General features: G+C 34.5%; 1 protein-coding gene across 1 annotated transcript in view; it reads right to left on the bottom strand.

The window, feature by feature from the left end:
- The window catches only part of LOC115215434 (cilia- and flagella-associated protein 65-like), a 1,408,515-nt gene that overhangs the window by 1,249,143 nt on the left and 131,872 nt on the right, over nucleotides 1-27,500 (bottom strand). The window contains exons 3-4 of the mRNA XM_029784597.2: nucleotides 15,841-16,070; nucleotides 1,707-1,845 (exon numbers count right to left, since the gene is read on the bottom strand). Of these exons, the coding sequence (XP_029640457.2) occupies nucleotides 1,707-1,845; nucleotides 15,841-16,070 (369 nt within the window). The remainder of the gene's footprint in view (nucleotides 1-1,706; nucleotides 1,846-15,840; nucleotides 16,071-27,500) is intronic.

The following is a 27,500-nucleotide window of genomic DNA, read 5'->3' as shown; positions in this document are numbered from 1 at the left end:
AGGGGTTGAAACACCTTCAGAGTTGCTTCACTGTCTGATGAGATATTCACTCTTACATTCAGAGATGGAGTAGAACAGTACTCTCAGTACACAAGCGTTTATCCTAAATGATTAAATGTATCAAAGAAAACCAAAATGTACAGTTGTGACGTAGGGTTTAGCTATTTCTAGGGCCAATTCTAGGGGCCCAATTCTGATTTATATTTAATGTGACTTGCTGTCTATAAATATTATAGGGCCTGATACATTGATTTGCCTGGAGGCCTCATGATCATAAGTTTGTGGATTCAGTTTCTGGACCAAGCAACCTGTTGTGTCCTTGGGCAAGGTTTTTCATTTCTCAGTCCATTCAACAGAAAATGAGTACCAGTTTAGTATTGGTACAGCTTTCTCTTTATCCAACTGTCACATTCTGGATGGTCCACTGCGTGTGCTCATGATTACACTGGCACCTAAAGCAATTAGCAAAAGCATGATACATGCTACCAGGCCATACTCACTCAAAAGCGACAGTTATGGTGTTTATTCTGGCAGGAAATACAAATACTTTGTTTCTAATTTTTGGCAGAAGGCCAATAATATTTGAGGGGCAGAAATAAGTCAATTACATCACACTACTACTTGTACTTGACTGATACTTTATTTTATCAACCCAAAAAGGATGAAAGGTAAAGTCAACCTCAGCGGAATTTGAACTCGGAATATAAAGTGCCAGGAAAAAAAATGCTGCCAAGCATTTTGCCCAATATGATAATGATTCTACCATTACATTCCAGAAACTCAAGAGAGAAGGATAAAGAATCACAGCAAATGATACTTTAAATTACATTTTTACATTTGAACTAGAATATGATATCATTTAACACAGGTAAAAATCTTCACACAAGAAGCTTGTCTAGGATTTTCCATTGCACAGAAGGTTGGAATGTGAACAAAATACCAATGGCTGGGTCTCGTAGACTTTATGACAGAATGACAGCCTCAGACCATCTGTTTCCTCATTGTAATTTCTTCATTTATTGCTATTGTTTTTCTAAGCTTTGAAGAAGGCATTTTACAATCAAAATATCAGCTTTGAGTTATATATGAATTTATTGAAGATGAGAGGATGAGATAAATTGCATTAATAGTATTGTTAAAATTATCATTAATCATTTAATTAACTCTTTTGTTTGCAACTTCAGTCAGAATTTTAAATGCAGAGCATTTAAAAGGGACAGTACATGGTCTGCTGCTTTACAGTCCAATTTTGGGAAGGCACTAATTCTCCATTCTAGAAAAGTTTTCTGTCCAGCAGCACTGGACAGAGCAGCTACAAGGTTGCTATAAGGTTGCTATAAGGTTGCTATAAGGTTGCTATAAGGTTGCTATAAGGGCTTCTACACTGTTAACTCCCACATGTTTGGGGATTCCAATGGTGATAAAAAGTTAAATAAATTCTGTAGATGTTGAAGATGATGCTGAGGCAGTGCTGGCAGAAGTTTTCAAGAGGTTGTAGATGGTCATGGTAGACACCCCATGACTCAGACCAATACAAGAAGATTTATTTACAATTTAATTTACAATGACATAAAAAAGAAACTCAAAAGAGAAAACAACAGATGAAAGTAAAATAAATACATGAATATGCAAGTTTAGTACAGTGAAATTCTAATTCTTTGCAATTTGACAAAGAGTTAATGGAACCATTTTAATATAATACATACATTTGTAGAGAACTTTATCTTGTCTTTGTATTCTTTCTCTTCTAGTGGATGAAATGTGACTGGCAGATAAAAGCATGTGCCAGTGCTAAGGCTGATGGTCTTGGGATAGGCTGTTAAGAAGTATTTCGTTTCTGGCAATCTGAATAAGAGAATTTAGCAAAAAGAAACATATATATATATTCTCACAAAATATAAAACAGTTATGGAAATTTTTTAGCGAAGTACAATATCTTTAGGAAATACAACAGGTAGATCCCTGTCATTTGTTAATGAGAATTCAGCTGTTTGATTACCTGTATTACCTGCTATGGAATAAAGATTTAAGTGGTTTGGCATTCAGCAAACATGTACTTTTAACGTATTTCTCAGGCAGAAACAGTATGGCATTTAGAATTATAGTGACAATCCAACCAATGGGATTCTATAGAATTTCCATCTACTTTATGGGTCACTTTGAGGTTACAGAAAATTATATTTGTTCTTGATGCCATGCAAGTGGCTCAAATTCAGAACATTGAGGTTGCAAAAACCATAATGCACCTAAATAGTATTATTCTGTCAAAATACAATATGCTTTTATGACAAAAATTCTCATATCATATATATGTATATAAAATAACGAAGGCTGTTATATGTAATATAAAACCAAAATGGAAAAATTCAATTGTCACTAATTGTGACTAAGGGTATATATATATATATATATACCCTTAGTCACAATTAGAAACAATTTAGAAACGAAATTTTTCTGAACAACGAAAAAAACCCAGAAAAATGAGACATTCAACATAAAGAATGTTCCGCTTCTTCAGTTGTCCCTGTTTAAACTACTCCATATATATATATATATATATATATATATATATATACACACATATATGTATGTATGTATGTATCATCATCATCAGTTAATGTCCATTTTCCTTACTCGCATAGTTTGGACAATTTGAAAACTGGTAAGCTGGGAAGTTGCTCCAGGTTCCAGTCCAATTTGGCATGATTTCTGCATCTGGATGCTTTTCCTAAAGCCAACCACTTCAAGATTGTAGTGGCCACTTTGTACATGCCACCATCACAAGTGCCAGTTATGCAATACTGGCATGAGCCATAACTACAGTTTCAGTTGGCTTAACGGGTCTTCTCAAGTACAGTATATCGCCCAAAGTTCAAAGGATGCATTTTACATGCCACCAGCATAAGTGCCAGTTACACAACACTCTTGGTTTGATGGGTCTTCTCAAGCATGCCATATCGCCAAAGGTCTCAGTAGCTTGTCATTGCCTCCATGAGACCCAACATTTGAAGATCATGCTTCACCACCTCATCTCATGTCTTCTTGGGTCTACCCCTTCCAAAGGTTCCCTCCACAATTAGAGATTGACACTTCTTCGCACAGTTGTCCTTGCTCATACAAATCACATGACCATACCAGCACAGTCATCTCTCTTGCACACCACATCTGATGCCTCTGAGAAGTATATATATATAATAAATGTGAAAACTAATTTCTGTGTATCAGTGTGTCACACTTTGACCCCCTCTCTCATTATTCAAAGACACTTCTACTATTGCTCATGTTAGGGTGGGAGTAATAGTAGCTATGGAGATGGTGGGGGCAGTGATGAAGACAGACAGAGAGAGCGAAAAAAGAAAGGGAGAGAAAGAGAGGCAAAGAAATTTAGGGAGAGTTGATGATGTTTTATTAAAAATAGTAGTGTTGATGGTGGTAGTGGGAGAAAATGGGACTGAACATTGAATAAACACACTGAACATTCAATTCTTTTACACACAAATTTAGCTTTTTTGTGATGGTAATGGAGTGATAGTAATAGTATGAGCTGTAGTTGTGATAGAGGCGGCAGTGATGATGGTGGTGGTGGCGGTGGTAGCCAAGGCAGTCAGGTATAACGATGAGAGAAAGCAATGTGAAAGACAGTGGTGATGGTGGTGGAGGGGAAGACAGCAAAGTTAAAGGTATTGATGGTGGTGGTGTCAGAAGTCTGAATGGTGTGTGTATGGCAGTATTACTATTGTGTATCATGTAGCTTTGCAATATGTTTCAAGTCGACAAATTATATCATTGTTTTGATGAAAATTGTTCAGGTTTGATAAAACTTAATGTGTACTCAATGCGTAAAGTGTTTTTGTTGGGCCCAAGGCTTAATGAAGAGCCCTCCACAGGAGCTTTTTAAGCTAGTATATATATATATATATATATATATATATATATATATACACACATAGGGGATTTAAATGTGAGTTCCTATAAATTTTATGCTTTTCATAATACATGGCATGCTATACAAGCTCATCCAACTGTAGCACTATCAGAAGCATGAAACGTATAGTAGCTCACATTTAAATCTGTAAATTAAATGGTATTTGTCTCTCATGGGATAGACTAACTTTTTTGTAGCTCCCACCAATAATGAAATAGTACATTATGTACGTATGTATATATATATATATATATATATATATATGTGTGTGTGTGTGTGTGTGTATGTATGTATATAAATATATATATAATATAGATATATACTACAGGCCAAATGAAAAGCACCCAGTATACTCTGTAAAGTCGTTGGCATTAGAAAGGGCATCCAGCCATAGAAACAATGCCAAAACAGACAAACAGACCCTGGTACAGCTCTCCAATCCAGTGTATATATTCCCATCCAGCAGGGAATATATACACTCCAGAATCCAATAACAACTGAAACAAGTAAAAGAAGAAATAAGCATAAGGACAAATTTGTTTCCAAAGTGAAGCTTAAATCAATTGAATGGAACCAAATATTTTACTATCATTTATTCTTATTTCTTTATTGCCCACAAGGGGCTAAACATGGAGAGGACAAACAAGGACAGACAAAGGGATTAAGTTGATTACATAGACCCTAGTGAGTAACTGGTACTTAATTTATCGACTCCGAAAGGATGAAAGCAAAGTCGACCTCAGTGGAATTTGAACTCAGAATGAAAAGACAGACAAAATACAGCTAAGCATTTCGCTCAACGTGCTAGCGAATCTGCTAGCTCACCACCTTTATTTTACTACCATTTATTCTATCAACATCAGGGTACAAAGAGTGAAGCAAATTATGATAGGATCTGAACCCAGATTCCAGTGAAACACAAAACACTAAGTCCTAAGAAGTCATACAGTTGGATAGTCATCTATTTCTACAAAATCATTACTTTTTTTACCAATCAAATTTTTAATAACAATAATCCTATATTATGTAATTATAGATAATCATAAAATAATTTTTCTTTTAAATTACCAATAATGCATTATTATTTCAGCATAGTAGATCATCATTTCTGTCCAATTTGTATTTATTGTTTTTTGTTTTGTTGGGTTTTTGAGCCTTTTTTTTTTTTATGGTTTTGCATTGTTTTGATATTGAGGACAGTTGTACATGTTTTTATTTTTTTATATGCTTTTTTTTTCTATTCAGAAGGGAAAGGTTTTGTTATTATTCTAATTATTTTCTTTACATTTCTTTTCTTTCATAATAATTTTCCATGTTCAATATTGCTTACATTCATCCTAATATGTTTTTAAACATTCAGAAGAAAAATGAAAAAAAAATCTTACATTTTTGTCTTTTTTTTTTGTTGCTGTATTTATTTATTTACTTTTTACCCTAAAGTTGAAATTAGTTTCTGAGTTTATCAATTTTTTAGTGCAATAAATTCTTAACTGTAATTTGCACAGATATAATGATGATGTTTTAATCTAAAATCCTACAGATAACTTTAAAGATTTATGACTTGGCCAACGTAACGCATTGAGCTGCATAAGCCAAAGCAAGTGATATTTTTCAAACTTGACAGAGAGTGTTCCCTCTCCTTCATAGCATGATTACATTTTTAAGGAAAACAGAAAATAATATATTTTTACAAGAGAAAAGTTTTGTTTTTTTTATTTTTGTTTTTATATAAAAATAAATAATGACATCACTGTTTGCAACAGAAAAAAAGAAATTTAAAAAATGCATTTTTTTTTTTACTTTATTTTCCTCTGTTCAAACTAATAATTATTCAATTACATGCAAGATCAGTAAATAAAATGTGTGCAACAAGTTATTGTCAATAATTTACAAAGTAGAAACAGCAAAAAAATTAAAGAAAACAAGAATAGAGAAAATACAGAATATAAACAGAAAAGCAAAGCAAAAAATAAAAATGCTTATGGACAATATTTTAATCTAGTTCAAATTCTCATTTAGTGATTACTAATTGAACATTAAATTACTCTTAAAATATGGAAGTAATTTAAACAAGAAAATTTCATATAAACCATAGCAGCAAAAAAAAAAAAAAGCAAAGACAACATGCTAATAATATATTACAAAGACACATGCTATAACATATTGTGTTTGGAGGCCTGGAAAATAACTGAAATACAGACAGGAAAAACTTTGCAAAAAACATATGTTTCTCCAGTTAATGAGGATTTAGCTGGATGCTGTCATATTGAATTTAGTGAAACTGCAGACCTTGACATGGATAGGGAACAACAGTGAAAGTGGCATTGGGAGCACTACACCTTACAGAAACAGAAGAAGGTATTGAAGAAGCGTAGAAAATGGATACACTAAAAATACAATACATTCATCTAATTCTTCTTATGTAGTCATCTATTATCAGACAATTTTTGTGAAATTACATTAAGTGTTCATTTTTAGAAACATCTACCAATGAGTGATTTTAATTATCAACCTTTCTGACAAAGAGTCGGAACAGAAGGGCCACTGAATGAGATTAACTCCCAGATGCAAGTTAAATAACAACCCATCAATTAAACAGTGCTGCCACTATCTGCAGCTGTTAATAGTTCATCCTATTGTACCTATAGCAAAGTGAACTGGATTATTGAACACAAAAACAGACACTAGAATTGTCAGGCAGGAGGAAACAAGATTACTGGTCTACATCAGTGCAGAATAAAATGGATTGTTTTGGGGGAGAAGAAAATTCTAACATCTCAGACAGAGCCCTTTGTATTCTTTAACTCTTTAGCATTTAGGCTGGCCATATTCAACCTAAACATTGAACTTGTTTTATGTCAAAACTGGTCAGATTTCACATCTCACACCTCCCTTAGAATGTCATAGCAAAAATATACAATCACAACATTGAAATCTTGAAGCTATGAGATGATGCATGATTAATTCAAAACAAAGTGAATAAATGAGCATTACTTTTGACAGAGTGATCTGGATGCTAAAGGGTTGATATATTACAAAATCAGTAGGAAAGTAGCAGCAAGTATAGACAAGAACCAAAATGGAAATATAAGCAATAAAATGAATAAATAAAATAAATATGCTGTTGGTGGTGGTGAATTGTATTTTGTATCAGATGTACTCTAAGTGTGCAGTTCTGTGATTAAAAGCCTCCAGTACTTTAAGTTGAGCAAGTGTCAATATTTTCATTTCTTTAATAATGCTGTTATTGGAGTGATGCTCTTTTACTCTTTTACTTGTTTCAGTCATTTGGCTGTGGCCATGCTGGAGCACCGCCTTTAGTCGAGCAAATCGACCCCAGGACTTATTCTTTGTAAGCCTAGAACTTATTCTATTGGTCTCTTTTTGCCGAACTGCTAAGTTACGGGGACGTAAACACACCAGCATCAGTTGTCAAGCGATGTTGGGGGGACAAACACAGACACACAAACATATACACACAAACACACATATATATACATATATACAACAGGCTTCTTTCAGTTTCCGTCTACCAAATCCACTCACAAGGCTTTGGTCGGCCCGAGGCTATAGTAGAAGGTACTTGCCCAAGGTGCCTCACAGTGGGACTGAACCTGGAACCATGCGGTTTGTAAGCAAGCTACTTACCACACAGCCACTACTACGCCTATAGATGAATTTTAGCACTTGGTAAAGCCTTTTTCTAGCATGATAATGCAGGGAACATTTATTTTTTATTTTTTTTATTTTTTGCAAAGTCCATCATGTGTCACTGAAAAACCCATGTCACACGTATCACCATCTCTTGACTAAGACTGCATTACTCATTATGTTCTTATCATATCCATTTATTTTAAGATGGTAGGATATAACTTAAGAGAATTTAGCTGCTATTTCTGACAGATAACATGTCTGATAGTAGCTTCTTTATCAACTCAAGAAAGGTATTTGTTGATGTACTTTGTAATAAGCTGAAGATTTACATTTTTGAAGAGGGCATTTTCACCAGAGAAAGCAATATGAGGCATTAAGTATTTAGGTCATAATTACAACAGAGTACTAGAGAAAAGATAAATTTCTTTCTACTAGTTTCCAAAGCTAAAAGCCACAGGAATTTGAGTTTTTGCACATTTGCAATAGGTATAGAGGTAAATAAATCATGAGATTTTGGGACATGATGCCATTTCAATTGAAATTTTAATGGACTATTAAAATGGCTATAAATTGTGGTTTCAGATTAGAACATCCATGTAAGTTGGATTTTCTCCATTTTGATGAGAATTTTCCCCTTTTTTTTATTTTTGCATCGTGGTCTTTTAAATGATAGGTAAGCTTTGTATGAAAATCTTTTTGAAGATTTATGATTGTTTTTTCCACCACCACCACCTTCTACCCTCACCGGATTGGTTTGGCCAATTTTGTTTACACTACACACTTAAAAATAATGGGTGAAGCCTTTACGGTAAAAAAAGCTATGAAAAATATCTTTAAATGAAAAGGTGTGTAATTTAAGGAAGATTTAGCTGTTGTTTTTAGCACATCCCACAACTACTTCATACCTTTCTCAGAACTGCATGTAGACTGGGATTAAAAACCAACAAAATGTGAAAACTAATTTCTTGCTTTAAGCATTAAAAACATTAACAACATCTGTAACTTAGAACAAACTCGTTTGTAGAGAGATGAAAACAAAACCAAAATGAACGTGTAAACACTGACACAAATTGTCCTGGCACTATTCAAAATGGGAAAAAAGACATCACATCTCACATAGTCTGCAAAATTATGTTCATTGCACAATACAATTTTCATTGGTAGAATTTGACCAATATTTCTCAAAGAAAAACTAAATTTATAGGTACGCGAATATCTGTTAGGTTTGTCTAGAAGTTCTCCACATGTTGTTAAAACAGTGAGAGGGGATAAACAACATTCTCAATACAATAACTTTGTGATAAGTTTGGGCTCTAGAACTCAATTATTAAACTCTAGAACTCAGTTATTAAACTCAATTTAGTTCATTTTTTTTTTTTTTGTAGAAATATGTTTACTTAGTAATTAGTTCATTTGTTTCTTGAAATTCTGGCTCAAACTCAGGATTTGAAACCTTGGATTTCTGATTCACTTGACCGTTCACCACACACGAATACATCAGTTTGGCAAGTAGAACCAATATACCACTATAGGAGCTTATTTGGCCCTACCTGGCGAGATTCAAAACTGAATCCACACATTTGTTGTTTGCCAAGTGAAAATCTGATGCTTTGTCTGTTATCTCTATGTTGAAAGGTGGAGGTGCAATGGCCCAGTGGTTAGGGCAGCGGACTCGTGATCGTAGGATCGCGCTTTCGATTCCCAGACCGGGCATTGTGAGTGTTTATTGAGCAAAAACACCTAAAGCTTCACAAGGCTCCTGCAGGGGGTGGTGGTGAACCCTGCTGTACTCTTTCACCACAACTTTCTCTCACTCTTTCTTCCTGTTTCTGTTGTACCTGTATTTCAAAGGGCTAGCCTTGTCACACTCTGTGTCATGCTGAATCTCCTCGAGAACTACGTTAAGGGTGCACGTGTTTGTGGAATGCTCAGCCACTTGCACGTTAATTCCACGAGTATCAGCTGGGACCCTCATTGTCGTAACCGACGGAGTGCTCCTGACTAATGTTGAAAGATCCATGTGAAATACTTGACCATCTAGGATCTTTGCTGGTCACAGAAGGTTCAATCTTTTGTTTAAGGTTTGACTTACTTCTTGGCCATACACTATATAATGGAGAGCATTGCTTTCTCTCTCTGTCTCTCTCTCTTGGATGTCTCATGCGCTCCTCGTGCACGTTGAATGTTTCATGCTCTCTGTGCCAATTATTCTAGACACAACTCACTTCTGTAAGACCCTAGGTTGGCCATGTATACATAGAGTTACTTGTTTCTCGCTACATGCCAGCATGCCACACTGTGTCATTCTTGTTAACAACAGCAAATGTCCACGACCACAGTGCCAGACACATTTTGCCTCAGCAAAACGTGTCTGTCAGAAGGCAATCCTTACCCTTTCTTTCTCTATCAGCAGAACATACAACCACCAGCGAGCAAGCCATCAACATGTCAATAACAACTGTATCTGTCTTACTAAACATGCAGACAAATAAATTTGTGACTATTCTCATTATTTTTCAATGTTCTTCATTTCATTTGTGCATTACAATGGTGTTGTCCTTCCCTAGAACAGTTATAGAATCATTACACTATACCACCCACCTAACTCATTTTGCACTTTTTTGCAATAGCATGGCCAGAATTATGAAAATCACATTGAATTCGTGAGAAAGTTTCTTTTTTATTATGATATAAAAATCTTGAAAATACGCTCTTTCTACATGAATATTAACAATGAAATCTTAACTTTCATATTTCATAATGTTTATCTGACTTACCCCCATCGATATCTATATCAAAATAAAGCAAAAATCTTTCTCTTTATGACCATATGATTTTTAACACAACTTCCATTATGGTGTTCGAGTGCATTGAGCTAGAACAAGGGCTTCCATTCAGCAATCAGAAGGAAAAAAACAGAGCAAACTTTGTAAATGCATGGGAATACCAGGGTGTTTGAAGGATTTTGACATGATATGTAACTGTTGGATTTTAATCAAAACTATATGAGAAAAAAACTTCACATCCAGAACTTTGAAATGATGTATGATTTTCCTCAGAAAATATTTTTCGACACAAAAATGAAGAAGCAAAAATGTGTTCAAACTGTGCTTGCCTCCATTGTATGATGTTCTATAATGATACTTACTATACTGCCTATTGTTAATAATTCCTGATGTTTCAGAAACTATTGTTTTAGGGGAAGAAGATGATAGAATTGAAAGCTTGCTTGAGCTCTGAGAATTATTTATATTTGTACAGTATTATTGCATGCAAGCATGTCTGGTGATTCTTACAGTGTTATTTGACATTTGACATTTGAATAATGTGTATGTACCTGTATGCTTGAATGTGTCTAAGTATATATGTATGCACGTGTGTGTATGTATGTGATATAAATGTAAATATGTGTGCGTGTATGTGTGTGTGTATACATACACATACAGATATAGACAAATATATATATATATCTATCTATATTTACAGGAAGACTTCCTGTAAATACATTATAGAGAGTGCATGTTTTTTGGATATATGATCCACTCATGATATATATAATAACAATTTAATAAATAAAATATATGCATACATACATACATATATGTACATACCTACATCTATATGTATATATACATGCATATATGGGTACAGGACAACAAAAAAACGTAGAACGCAAGAAACGAAAACATAAAATCAAACAGGGAAACGGACTTTTTTTAACAACGAAAAAACAGAGTACAGGACAAACAATACAAGGAAAATTCCCCTTCATCAGCTGCCCCTGTTTCGACTCAATGCATGTTTCGTCCAGTTCCTTGTTTAATAATATGTTTTCGTTTCTCGTTGTGTTCTACGTTTATTTGTGGTGTCCTGTACTCATATATGCATGTATATATACATATAGATGTAGGTATGTACATATATGTATGTATGTATGCATATATTTTATTTATTAAATTGTTATTATATGATTGAACGCCACGCGTTGTTTTCTTCTTCTCTAAGTAAGTTTTTATTTCATGATATATATATATATATATATATGTATATATATCATATGATCATGTGACTGAGCATCAGATGTCTTGCATTGTTTTAGCCTTCAAATGACACCACCCCACTGGCTAGGTGATCAGGCCAACATTCTTCCTTGATCAAAAGGGGGACTGAAGCAATGCAAATTGTTTTGCTCAAGAACACATCACATCTTCCAGTCAGAGAATCAAACCTACAATCTAGCGATCGTGAGTACAACAGCCTGACCACTAGGTATCATGTCTTCACATACACACACATACACACACGCATACATTCATGCACATATATGTGTACTAGCTAAGTAGCCCATTGTTGTCAGGCAATTTTCACAATAGAATGCCTTTATTTTAATTTTTTTTTTATTCCATGTCAAACCATGACTTACCTGACATGGTAAGATCTCTTCATTATTTGGGGGGATTGATAAATTATTACCTGCATTTTTTTCATGTTGGGGAGCAGAAGATAGTCAGATAGGGCCAAATCAGGAGAACAGGGAGACTGATCAACTAGCATTACTCCTTCATAGTCATCCTATGAATTTTTCAGCACACCCTTGTATGCTATGTTTGTTTGTACAAAATTGCTGCGATATAGAATTAAATCTTGGGGTTCTGATTTCTCTGCAGCCTAAAAAGCCAATGCCCACACATTGTTATATGAACTATTTAGAGGATCTAACATTGGTCCATTAGAATAGAAAAGTGTGATCTGAGGGAGATTTGACTGCAATTTCTAGCAAGTCAAGCAACTATTTACAGGATCTGACATTGGTCCATTAGAATAGAAAAGTGTGATCTGAGGGAGATTTGACTGCAATTTCTAGCTACAAATGTTTGGAGGGAGATGCAGTTTATCCAATTTTACCTTCTTAAAGGAACACAGAGATTTCAATTCAGCAGGCCATCTGTGAGCTTTGCAGTGTGAGCAGACATTGTCAAAGAGATTCCCTGCATTATGCGAGCGTATAACAGACAAGACAATCTGTTCCTTGAAAGTCATTGAAATTGTCATTCATCACTAAAATAATAAATAAACTGAAAATATAATGACTCCAGAAATTATTAGAGTTGACGCAAATAACGAAGTTTAATTAGTGAGAATACTCATTTTGTGGGCAAACAAAAGGGGATGCAAACAAAACAAAATTAAGGGAGAACTAAGGTGATGTGATGGCAATTGAGGAAATAGTTTTAGCTTCCTTACATTTCCCCCTTTTGATGTTTGCTTTTTATTGGACATTTTTTTGTTTGGTTTTCTCACTTCGTTTTGTTGTTATTGTTGTTGTTGTAGTCGTTTTATAAATTGCAGGAGGGGTAGGTAATGGTGGTGGCAGAGGTGGCTGCCGTCATTGTAGTTATCATTGTCATCATCATGGTGGAGATATTGAACACCACCAAAGAAAAAAAAAAGATTAATAGCAAAATTTGAAATTGAATCAGTTTTCCTGATTATTTTGTAAAATGTATTCTAAGTGACAAGAAATACTTGCAGAATGAAGGAATTTTCATACACACCTACCTACACATATGCACACAGACACAAACACACACACATGCACACACTTGCACACATGTGCACACACACACATACACACACATATGCACGCACTCATACACACACAATCATGTTTGCATATTTTTATAAGGAATCAGTATCCTCGTGGGAATCATAAACTTCTCTAAGCACACACATGCCCACATACACACACACATGCATACACACATATGCATACAGATGTACAAATGCATGCAAACACACACACACACATATACATCTAGATACACACATGCATAAATACATAGATACACATGCATACATATAGACATGCATATAGACATAACACATTCATGAAGACATGAAACACAGATAGACGTATAAAACAAATACATACAAACAAATACATATACATGTAAAAACACAGGCTTAAACACTCACACATATGAAACATACTGTTGCTTATTTATGGTTGTCCATGGAATCCTACAATGACCATCCTTTTCACCCATGGATCTTGTATGACTGTGTGGTAAGAAGTCTGCTTCTCAACCATATGGTTCCAGGTTCAGTCCCACTTTGTGGCATTCTGGACAAGTTTTTTTTCTACAATAGCCCTGGGTCGATCAAAATCTTGAGAGTGAATTAGGTAGGGTGGAAACCGAAAGAATTCTGTCATTCATTTATTCTTTCATATAGGTTTGTAGGTATGTTTGTATGTATGTATGTATGTATGTATGTATGTATGTATGTATGTATGTATGTATGTATGTATGTATGTAAAGGGAAAGTTTACAAAAATAAACAAAAGACGAAGGCAGGTGGAGTACAAACAAACAAATGTATTAGTATAGCGCTCAGGAATAGAAAAAGTCTTTTACGTTTCGAGCCTATGCTCTTCGACAGAAAGATACACAGAAAAAAACAAGAAGAGAAACAAAAAGAGAGAAAAATGCGAGAGAAAAAAATGTATGTATGTATGTATGCAAGTATGTATGTGCGTGTGTGTATGTATGCATGCATACATGTATGCATGTGTGTGTATGTATGCATGCATATATGTATGCATGTGTGTGTATGTATGCATGCATATATGTATGCATGTGTGTGTATGTATGCATGCATATATGTATGCATGTGTGTGTATGTATGCATGCATATATGTATGTATATGCGTGTATGTATGTATGTCTTTGTGCTTTTGTTTGTCACCTACCACCACTCAACAACCAGTGCTGGTTTGTTTACATCCCTGTAACTTAGAATTTCAGTAAAAAGAAGCTGACAGAATAAGTACCAGACTTTAAAAAAAAACACAAGTACACTCATCAATTTGTTTGGCTAAACTCTTTTAGGCAGTGCTTCAGCATGGTCGCAGTCCAACGACTGAAACAAGTAGTTAATAAAAAGTAAAAGAAAAACCAAATGTGCATCTTTGGTCACAGGTAGGACCTATAAATGTTTAACCCATTAGCATTCAGGTCGGAGCACTGCATCCTTCAAAACTTCCATGCTTTCTGAGATTCGCCAACACTACACCTGATTTTCTCCCCTCCACACACACACAAGCATGTATCTGACTCATACATTGTTCGCTTTCCAGACATTTGTACATTACTGCATATACTTTATATGCACTTTCTGACAAGTTGTGGTGCACCTGAGCACTGTATACAATAATTTCATTATTATTATTATTACTCTGTCAGATGTTATGCTTATTAATTCACATTGAATTAATCATGCATTATTTAATAGCTTTGAGATTATGATGATGTAATTGTTTACTTTTAGAATGATGTAAGTTGGGCAAGTGTGAAAAACAGGATCTGATTAGTTTGAACATAAAACAAGAAGGACATATTCTCCAGTTATGGCCACTTTAAATGCTAAGGGGTTGGCGCGAAAGCCTACCTGTAACTCTGATTAAACGCTTCTTTTAGTTTGACTGTGAATCTCTATGTGCTGAGATCCTGTCTTGACAGATGACTAGAAGGTCCTTCCAGGTCTGTTAAAGGTTACCAAGGTCTAAACATGTCAAGGTGTACAGAGCGTTAATGTATTAGCTGTATGGAGTCCAAGTCTCACATCCATACAAAAGAGTGGAAACAAATTTTCCAAGTCACAGGTGTGAATTGGTGCAGGTGTGGGTTACTGTAGGTGTTAATTGATGAGGTGTGGGTTGGTGCAGGTGTGACTGAGGCGGCGGGCTGGCAGAGACGTTAGCACACCGGGCGAAATGCTTAGCGGTATTTCGTCTGCCGCTACGTTGTGAGTTCAAATTCCACCGAGGTCGACTTTGCCTTTCATCCTTTCGGGGTCGATTAAATAAGTACCAGTTATGTACTGGGGTCGATATAATTGACTTAATCCGTTTGTCTGTCCTTGTTTGTCCCCTCTGTGTTTAGCCCCTTGTGGGTAGTAAAGAAATAGGTGTGGCTGAGTAGTTAAGGGGCTTGCCTGCCAACCATATGATCTTCGATTCAGTCCCAGTACATGACACTTCAGACAAGTATCTTTAACTATAGCCCCAGGATGATAAAACAAAGCCTTGTGAGTGGATTTCGTTGATGGAAACTGAATGAAGCCTGTTATATATATTTTTATAAATGTTTGTGTGGGGGGGGGGTGTATCCTTGTCTTCATGTCACATGACAGCTGCAAATGAACATCTTGTAATTACGGAAATCAAAGAACTGTCATTCATGGTTTGACATTAAACTTACTCATACGTAAACTTCTGGATCTTTATCAATAAATTCTTTATGACAATACATTTGGTATATTCCATTCCAGGAATCCACCTCTTCCATTCTATTGGGGAGGATATTTCTGCACCACATTTCTTGATAGTATATTTGATTTTGGGACAGCTTTCTATCGTTTGTTTAACTAAACAGTCTCCAAATTTCTTTATCTGGTGGTTTCTCATTAATGCAACCGGCATTTTTGCAGCCTGAAATAATAAAAGATATATAGTTAGTTTTATAGAAATTACACCCTCATCATCATCACTTTAATCATCATCATCATCATCATCATCATTACTATTATTGTCATTTACTTTTAATCTGCATATTTGTTACAATCACTCATCAAGACACACCCAGCATCCTAGGGCAAGTGAAGGATAAGAGAAGTTACAGTATGACTGAAAGCTTGGGAGGGGAAGTGACAGGGGCAGTAGTAAAATATCTTCATGTAATACAACACAGACATTTAAGGTGATAGGGTTTTTCTAAGGATGTGGGCACTACTTATCAGCACAATCTTTTGGATTTCTTTGAGACATGGGTCTCCTGGGATGTTATCTAGATGTTCCTAACATCCCTTTTTTATCATACCTAGGACACCTACAATGACAGGAACAGTTCTCACTTTAAGAAGCCACATTTTTTGTGTTTCAATTTCCGGTTCTTTATATTTACTTAATTTGTCAAATTCCTTTACAGATATATTTTTATCAGTGGGAACTAAGTGTTTCCACTGCAAAAACTATTAGTCTATTATTATTATTATTATTATTATTGAGTGAGAGAACAGTTCATGCCATCAAAGTGACACTGGGGTAAAATATACGAAGCCCAATATACCCATCATGACTACCCGTCTGATAAGGGCATACCAGGCACATGCATCACAACCATATGTGCACAACATGGTGATCTCATATCAAGATAAACTGCACATGACCTTGCAGGTGGGGCCCAGTTAGAATTTTCTTCAGGTTGAGTAGCCCATCCCGCTCAAACGGTCCCTGAATAAGGGTTGTTTAAGGATGTTGAAAAAACCAACCCATTCTCCAGAGGTGAATTATTCAAACCCCAAAGAATCCCTCTCAACACATGGCTATGATGCTCCCCCACTACTTCTGCTCGTGATCAGAGATGCACATATCGTCAGCCACTAAGGAACATGCTCAACTGGTTATGGTCAAACAACTGACAAGCAAATCTGTGGTATTGAGCAGAATATTTGCTGTAGCCCATCTTTTATACCAAGACAGAACAATGTACATGATAACACTTCCAATCAGTTAAGATCAGACGCCATGAGAGCCACTGCCTGGTACTGCATCAGGGCATTTATTATTATTATTATTATTATTATTATTATTATTATATTATTATCATTATTATCATTATTATTATTATTATTATTATTATTATTATTATTATCATTATTATCATTATTATTATTATTATTATTATTATTATTATTATTATTATTATTATTATTATTATTTAAGGTGATGAGCTGGCAGAAAATCTCTGGGCAAAATGCTTAGCGGTATTTCGTCCATCCTTACATTCTGAGTTCAAATTCTTTCATCCTTTCGCGGTCAATAAAATAAGTACCAGTCGAACACTGGGGTCGATGTAATCAACTTATTCCCTCACCAAAATTTTCTGGTCTTGTGCCAAAATTTGAAACAATTATTCTCATTATTATTATCATATTATTATTATTATTATTATTATTATTATTATTATTATTATATTATTATTGTTGTTATTATCATTGTTATTATCATCATCATCATCATCATCATCATCATCATTATTATTATTATTATTATTATTATTATTATTATTATTATTGTTATTATTATCATTGTTATTATTATCATCATCATCATTATTATGATTATTATTATTATTATTATTATCATTGTTATTATTATTATCATCATCATCATCATTATTATGATTATTATTATTATTATTATTATTATTATTATTATCATCATCATTATAACTATTACTACTGTAATTATTATTATTACTACCTCTTTAAAGAAATTGAAGACTGTGTCTCTTGATTTACTTGTGAAACATCACTTTGGCAAAATAAGCTCTTCGATTCTCTTAGGCCGTCCATAATTGCAGTTATTTTCGGTTATTTTAAAACATTCTATTATATTTTTCAGATACTTACAATCATTATTACTATATAATAAATTCTAAAGACTGAAAAGTCTTCTACTGGACTTACAGACTTGCTGGCTAGATTCCCTCAATATATATGTTCTGCTTCTGATGTTTCCTTTATAACTTTTCCTATAATTTCATAACTGCAATTAGGTTTATAGTGTGGAAATTTTAAATTAGTCTAGCAATCACTGATTTGAGAAATTCAGATATATATATAATTAAAAGTATATATATTGTATGTTTACAGAGGAAGGGGAAATTTGTTTGGCACTGGAACAGGAGAGACTCACTTTGTATGAAACCATGAGAACTAAATTTGAATGTTATGGGATTGTGTGTATATATATATAGATATGTATATATATAGATGTACACACACACATGCACACACACACACACACACACACACACACACACACACACACACAGAGGCATATACCCACTTGAACACACATACACATGCACATACACAAAGACAGACACAAACACACACATATAGAGAAAGAGCAATAAAAATAAATAGGAAATATACATACACAAACATATATACTTATACACACACACACACACATATCTTTTATCTTTTACTTGTTTCAGTCATTTGACTGCGGCCATGCTGGGGCATTGCCTTGAAGGGTTTTAGTTGAACAAATCGACGGCAGGACTTATTTTTTTTAGCCTGGTACTTACTCTGTCGATCTCTTTTTGGCAAACTGCTAAGTTACGGGGATGCAAACATACCAACACCATGATTCAAGTGGTAATGGCGGGGGACAAGCACAGACAGAAAGACACACATACATAGATATACATACATACAGATATATATATATATATATATATATATATATATATATATATATTATATATATATATATATATATATATATATATATATGTATATGTATACATACATACATACACATACACACACACACACACACACACACACACACACACATATATGATAGGCATCTTTAAGTCTACCAAATTCACTCAAAAGACTTTAGTCAGCCCAAGGTTACAGTAGAAAACATTTGCCCAACAGGCCACACAGTGAAGCTGAACCCAGAACCATGCAACTGAGAAGAAAGCTTCTTACCTGATACACATGTTCACATACACACACACACATGCACTCACACACACACATATACATATACACATAGTGTGGCTGTGTGGTAAGAAGCTTGCTTCCCAACTACATGGTTCGGGGTTCAGTCACACTGTGTGGCACCTTGGTAGAAGGTGCCTTCTACTTTGCCTTGGTTTGACAAAAATTTTGTGAATAGATTTCATAGACAGAAACTGAAAAATGCCCATCATATATATATATATATATATACATATATATATATATATATATATACACACACACATATATATATATACACACACAAACACACACACACACACACACATATATATATAATATATATATCACCGTGACCGACCAGGCTATCAGATGTTGCTACACATCGCTGGTCACAATGTGCTTGGCATTGTTTTAGCCTTCAAATGACACCACCTCGCTGGCTAGGCGAGCAGACCTATATATATATATATATACACTGTATTAAATTAAAAGAAAATAGAGAGTTAGTGGTTAATATTTATTAATTAATGAATTCATAATTATTTCTTCCTACAGCTGTTTCCATTAATACTCATTGGATAAATTACATATTTTTGCATTAAATTTGCATTTGTAAGTTATGAGCAAAATATCATCAGGGAAACGAACACACAGGTCAACATGTCAACCTGAAACAAACACACAGGTCAACATGTCAGCCTGAAACGAACACACAGGTCAACATGTCAACCTGATGATATTTTGCTCATTACATATAAATGCAAATTTAATGCATAAATATGTAATTTATCCAGTGATTATAAATGGAAACAGCCGTGGGAAAAAAGGATTATCAATTTATTAATAAACAAATATTAACCACTAACTCTCCATTTTCTTCTCTTAATTTGATACAGATTACATACTTAATATATATACATATTGATTAAGGGAAATTTTATTTCCCAAAGACATAAGGTATAGAACCAGTGTTTTCTTGGATGTAATCATCGCTTTAACAGGTTAATATATCTTCTAATTAACTCATCTATATATACATATATGTCTTATTTTGACAGCAAGCTTCCTGATGATTTCATTTGAATGAAACAGTTCTAGTCCTGTAGAAGCTCCTTCTATAAAATAAATATATATATACATATATATGTATTTATAAATATATATGTGTATGTGTGTATGAATGTTTGTGTGTGTATATATATTTTTTTTATTGCCCACAAGGGGCTAAACATAGAGGGGACAGACAAAGACAGACAAAGGGATTAAGTCGATTACATCGAACCCAGTGCATAAATGGTACTTAATTTATCGACCCCGAAAAGATGAAAGGCAAAGTCAAACCCGGTGGAATTTGAACTCAGAACGTAACGGCAGACAAAATACTGCTAAGCATTTCACCCGGCATGCTAACGATTCTGCCAGCTTGCCGCCCATGAGCTGTATATATATATGTGTATGTATATGTATGTATGTATGTACGTACGTATGTATGTATATATGTATGTATGTATGTATGTATGCATGTATGTGTATGTGTATGACAGATTTTTTCACCATATATATATACACACACACACATGCTCAATAGCGCACAAACATGCATTCACACATACCTAGCTATACACTCATATACACATACCTTATATTTATTTCCTCCGTTGATCTTTCCATTTCCCTATATCTTGGCCATTTCTAACCTCTGGCAACTACTAAGATGGCATGAAGTAAATTTAGTTATATTTCTTCTACGTTCAATATTTTTCACTTTATTTCGGTTATTTCTGTTTGTCTATTTGCCTGGAGAAGACCTTCAGTTAGAAATATCAAAGACTGTTACGCATTCTTTCCTTGAGCGCTAATATAAAAACTGAACATTGTTTTCAGTTGGTCTTTCAAGTTGTTATTTTTGTTGTCAACTTTCTACACACACATATAGAGAAGCATGTGTGTGTATGGGTATGTATGCATGTATGTATGTATATATATATATATACATACATATATATATGTATATGTATATATATATATATATATATATATATATATATATATATATATATTATATATATATATACGTATATATGTGTGTGTATGCATGTATGTATGTATATATATATATATATATACATATATATGTATGTATATATATATATGTATACATATATATGTGTATATATATGTATGCATGTATGTATGTATATATATATATATATATATATATATATATATATATGCATATACACACTAGTACTCTATATAAGCAGAAATACACACATGGATATATATATATATCATTCATATATATATATATACATACATATATATATATATGCATGTATGTATGCATTTAATGTATACAGACACATAAAGATGTATGCATGCATGACAGTGAGAAAGAGAGAGAAAGAAAGACTTAGTGTGAGGGAAAGGAAGAGTAAGCAAGTAGGAGGAAACCCTGCAGAGTAAGAAGAAAAGTTAATCTACTTTTGCATAATTCTTGATTAATAAAATCTTTTTATTTACTCTATGAAGACTAATTCTATTTAGCATTCATAAAATTCCTTTTGCAAGTAACTAATATTTAATATTTCCCCTGAATAAATAAAGACAATAACAAAGAGAGAGACAAAGAGAGAGTGAGAGAGAGAGAGAGAGCGGGGGAGAGAGAGAGACGAGGGGCAGAGAGAATTCAAAATAAACGTAATGGCAAAAAATGTAAAGGAAATATATGATACCACCAAAATTCATTTACATTCTAATTTAATAATTTAAAAGAAAAAGCCTATTTGTATGGGTCCATGTGCGTGCATGTGCATGTTGCCATGTGTGTGCATGTGCATACATATGAGTGTGCATGAGTACATATATATATGTATATATATATACACAGAGAGATAGATAGATGGATGTATACATTCACGTGTGTGTAAATATATATACACATATATATATATCAATATATTCATATAGAGATATATTTATACATATACATATACATATATATATGTGTGTGTGTGTGTGTGTGTGTGTGTGTGTGTGTGTATCTATATTTACACATTGTCTATGTGGCATTATAACAAAAGAATGTCTTTAATCTCTTATTCCAGAAATAAATATTAAGAAAACTTAATCTAATATATTACATGTAAACAGAAACAAAGTGCAGACAAGAGAGCACTGTGGTTAAGTAGTTCACTTCACAAACAACTGCTTTTAGGTTTGATTGCACTGCGTAGCATCTATGGCGAGTGTATACATAAGTACATAAGCATAAAAACACTTGTAAGGTAGCATCTGATTGGTGGATGTTTTCTTGGTGGAATGTAAAAGATTGTAGTTACTTGGAAATTCATCCATCAATCCATCCATTCATCTTCATCCATCTTTTCTGTCCACTGTTCCAGAGAATAGAATCTTTAGGCATCTCCTCTATATTGTCCTATCAGAAGAAACTAACATTAATTTCCCTGACTGGACTCTCACCCCAAGAGCAACTAACTGAGACTATAGATACTATCCAACAGTTTGTTCTAGGTCTACCCATAGGTCCCCTGTTGGTTGGCTTGAAGAATCTGTTTTGCGGTTCTTTCCTGTGATGTTCTAATCATATGTCTGTATGACCAGTGATGTGGCCTCTCAGTTTACACAAATAACATCTTCACCTGGAGAGATATGCTGATCTCCAAGTTATGCCCCCTGTTGGATGATATGATTATTAGCCTACAGGCAGGTGGCAAGCTGGCAGAATGGTTAGCACACCAAGCAAAGTGCTTAACTGTATTTCATCCATATTTACAATTCTGCCAAGGCTGACTTTGCCTTTCATTCTTTCTGGGTCGATAAAACAAGTACCAGTTGCACACTGGTGTCAACATAATTGACTTAATCCCTGGAAAGTTCTGATGATTAGAGACCTCCTGGAAAGTTCCGAGGATAAGACACCCTGGAAAATGCCAAGGACTTCCTGGAAAGTTCCGAGGATGAGTTTTCCTAGAAATTTCCAAAGATGAGTCTTCCTGAAAAATTCCGAAGGCTTCCTGAAAGTTCCGAGGATGTTATTTCCTGGAAAGTTCCGAGGATGACACTTCCTTGAAAATTCCAAGGACTTCCTGGACAGTTCCGAGGATGAGACTTCCTGGAAATTTCCGAGGATGAGAGACTTCCTGTTGAGAGACTATCTATTGCTGATGACCATTTCGATCAATAGAAAAGCTTTTCAAAAACCTTCACCAGTGCAATCCAAGCACTGCAACTACTTATAGAAGTGAGTGGACAGTAAGAGGAACTATGTTAGAAAATGAATTTCATTTGGTCACATTCCATTGAGAGTGTCTTGCCCGGATTATGAACATTTCAGCCAACCCTCATAATAATAAAAATTATCATTATTCCTGCATTTGTTTTAATGTTAACATTGGAAAAATCCACATTTTTCATTTAAAAAAATTAGGACCTGGGTTTGCACCCCCTTAGCATATTTTTTTGCTGGGCCACTGGCAGTAGGCCTAACAGAGTAGCAATGAATTCAATCATTGTTACTAATTAAGTCTCAGTGATAAAAAGGAAGTCTGCAAAACAACACATGAAGTGGTGAATGTACGCTTTCAAATGAAGCTATTACTCAGACTTACAATCTCACAAGTCACTATGAACTTAGTCATGACTACAGTTAACTGAGCAGTATGTAGCACAGACCACAGCAAGGAGGTAGACGAGACAGGACACTAGTCCATCGCAGGTGAGCTACTAGATGCAGGAGGAAAGAGTGAGAGATAGCTGCGGCAAAAGAGTTAGAAACTTGCCATTATCTTCTGCCGGAACTGCGTGGAGCTTATGTGTTTTGCTTATAAGCACACACATTGCCCAGTCTGAGATTCGTTGCTCAACCCACTAAGCCATGTGCTTGTTCCTTCTCGAGCCATACTTGGCTTATAAGGGCCAGTTTCCCAGTTTTCTTGGCGCATAGGTTCCCCAATTGAACGGGACGCCAGTCTGTCGCAGGTGAGCTGCTAGATGCAGGAAGAAAGAATGAGAGAAAAGTTGTGGCGAAAGAGTCAGCAGAAGTTCACCATTACCTTCTGCTGGAGCCATGTGGCGCTTAGGTGTTTTCGCTCATAAACACACACATCGCCTGGTCTGAGATTTGAATCTGCAATCCTTCGACCGCAAGTTCGCTGCTCTAATCACTAGGCCATTTGCCGCCACACTCGCCACCTTAAGTACAATAAAATATTACCAAATATTTCTCCATTATTCCCTTGAGTGTGCAAATATACTACCTCTTCTAACATAGAACAGTTTAAAGGTCACAGTTTAAAGGGAAGAAGAAGAAAGTGGAAATGATACACACAATTATTTATCAACTCCAGAGAAAAGGAGGTGAGCACACTCGGCTGGATGTATGATGATAGGGTGCATAAACAACAAAGCTGAGAAGGGACTAAAAATGGATATAATAGGAATCAGATGTGTGCAGTAGAGAAAACATGATTGGTTTAGGTATGTGATATAGACAGAAGGTATAGAAGGGCCACTTTATATTAACAACTTAGAAAGAATGTCAAACAGAGTTGATTGAGATGGGGGTTTTAAATCCAGAACAGTAAAAAGTCACTAAAGTCAGCACAGGGTGTTTTGTTTGTCAATCTATACAAATCTCTGCCCCTCCACCACTGTTGTATTAATCCATAATAAAATAACCATAATCATGATTATGAGAAAAGAAAGTAATAATTTCTGAGAGCAAATAATATTTATTTCTTGTAAAGAAAATAAGAGAGGTGTTTTAAATGAGAAGAAACTCTTTCTACTTGACCAAACTTGTAGCATAAATTCTTATTATAGTCTACGAGAAGCATATTTATCAAAACCTCTGCTGACATAAATGTCATTATATAATAGCGATAAATCAGAATGTGAAAAAATACAAATATAAATACAAACGAAATAATAAGCAGCAACAACAAAAGAATAATAAAATATAAACATGAAACCTATATTAATTTTCTAGTTTCTAGACGTTTCTTTTGAATAACTTTCTATCAAATGTCCCTTTCAATTGATTTTAGATACATTTGATATATAACTAAAAATATTATTTATTTTAAATGTTTTAATAAGAAATAAAGTAATAAAATGCATAAACTTCCAAAATAATACTATAGAAAAAGAAATAGAAATATAAGAATTATGAACCAAAAATAAAAATGAAAAAAAAAAATCAATGTTTATTGTAAAGATCAGATGTATTCAAAGACAAAATAAGCTAATCAGTGCCAATCATTTTTGTTATAAACGTGTTGTTTCTTTCTTTTTACTATTATTAACTGGAAAGAGGATGGTGGTGGGTGATGATAGGGGGAATCGACAAGGTATCAAATGAACTAACGAACTACCAAGCAGTATTAACTTCAATTTTGAGTTCAATTATTGAGTTCAAATCTCATCAAGGATGATTTTTACCTTTCAGTTCTTCAGATGCTGTTGTTATTGTTGTTGCTATTGTTTAACCCTGGGTTGATTGCTAACCAAGCCAATCAATGATTTTAAAAATGTCAGCTGGACCATCCTGTCTTTCTTTCGTTGTTCACAGAACTCAGGACTACATTTTCATCCATGTCCCTTAATCATTTAGCATTTAAACTGGCCGTATCTGGCCAAAATATTCTGCAAGTTTTATATTCAAACTGGCCAGATCAGGCCTCTCACACCAACCCTTCAATGTCATACTAAAAATAAACGCTCACATCATTCAAATCTCAAAGCTACAACATAATGCATGATTTATTCAAAACAATGTGAATATAAAGGGCAAAAGGGTAAAGACCCCCCCTTTGCCCTTCGGTTATGAATAACCATGGGTTTGAACCTAGAAAGTTCTCTTCCAAGGCACAAGCCTAGGTAAGTTGTTTTATGGAAGACCAGCAGTCATCCATGCATACCAGCCTTCCCTCTCCGCACCACCGATGTTATCCAAGAGAAAGGCAAAGGCCGATACAGCTTGGCACCAGTGATGTTGCAACTCATTTCTACAGCTGAGTGAACTGGAGCAATGTGAAATAAAGTGTCTTGCTCAAGAACACAACACACAGCTTGATCCAAGAATTGAACTCACTACCTTATGATTGTGAGCTTGACGCTCTAACCACTGAGCCATACACCTTCATATGTGAATATATAAGCATTACATTAGACAGAGTAATATAAATGTTGAAGGATTATGGTAGTTATTGGCACATACTCAGCAATACTCAAAAACTAACACACTCAGTTGTTGGCTAATTAGTTGTGTGAAAATCATAATTATGCACAAGTTTATCAATTCAAACACATTTTATTTGTTTTTGCTTATGATTTTAGATTGTGTTTTTAAGAAATTACTCAAATGCAATTTTGGCCGTCTTTTATCTTTATCATTTACCTTTCATTTGTTTCAGTGGCTATGCTAAAGGGGCACTGCCTTGAGGAATGTTAGTTGAGTGAATCGATCCCAATACTTATTATATAATACCTGATACTTATTTTATTGGTCTCTTGTGGGGACACACACACACACATACACACACACTCACTCACTGTTTTAATATTTCACTTAGGCCATTGTAAGACTAATAATCTGGTGTAGAACTGAATACACATCTACTTCAGAACAAAGTGTTAGAAGAGTATAGAGAAGTTATAAGAAAATGAGATGATAAAGGAAGCCCTCTGCTACTAAGGATCTTCCTGGACATTTGAAGAAGTCTATTCACTCTACATTCTTAGTGTCTGTTGTACCTGCACATCTGCTACACTCAAAGACTGCTTCCTCTGCTCCACCTCTTATGTGTCCTGAATACACCCATACAGAATTTCTATTTGCATATTTCCTACATATTGAACAATACATGTATGTGTGTGTATATATAGGGGGAGAATTCACAAAAAAACAAAAGACGAAGACAGGTGGTGTAGACAACAAACAGATGTATTCATATAATGCTCGGGAAGTGAAAAAGTCTTTAACACTTCAAGCCTACACTCTTCCACAGAAAGAAACAAGGAGAGAAAATAAAGAATTGGTAGTGGCTAGTGATCTATCAAAGTGAATGCCGGACAGAATACATACATATATATTCCTGGGGGTGATACTCATGGCAGGTTTTCCAGATCACTCATACATATATATAGTGATGGCAGGTTTTCCAGATCCCTCATATATATATATATATATGTATATAATGATGGTTTGTTGCCAACTTAATGTGGCAGTCCTAGGAAAGGGAAGAATGCTACTGGGACTGCCACTGAGCCATCAAATATATTTGAAGAAGTCTATTCATTCTACATTCTTAGTATTTGTTGTATATTTGATGGC

This window comes from Octopus sinensis, linkage group LG9 (assembly GCF_006345805.1).
Source record: "Octopus sinensis linkage group LG9, ASM634580v1, whole genome shotgun sequence".
Taxonomy (NCBI): domain Eukaryota; kingdom Metazoa; phylum Mollusca; class Cephalopoda; order Octopoda; family Octopodidae; genus Octopus; species Octopus sinensis.
This window is presented reverse-complemented; position numbering and strand designations above follow the sequence as displayed.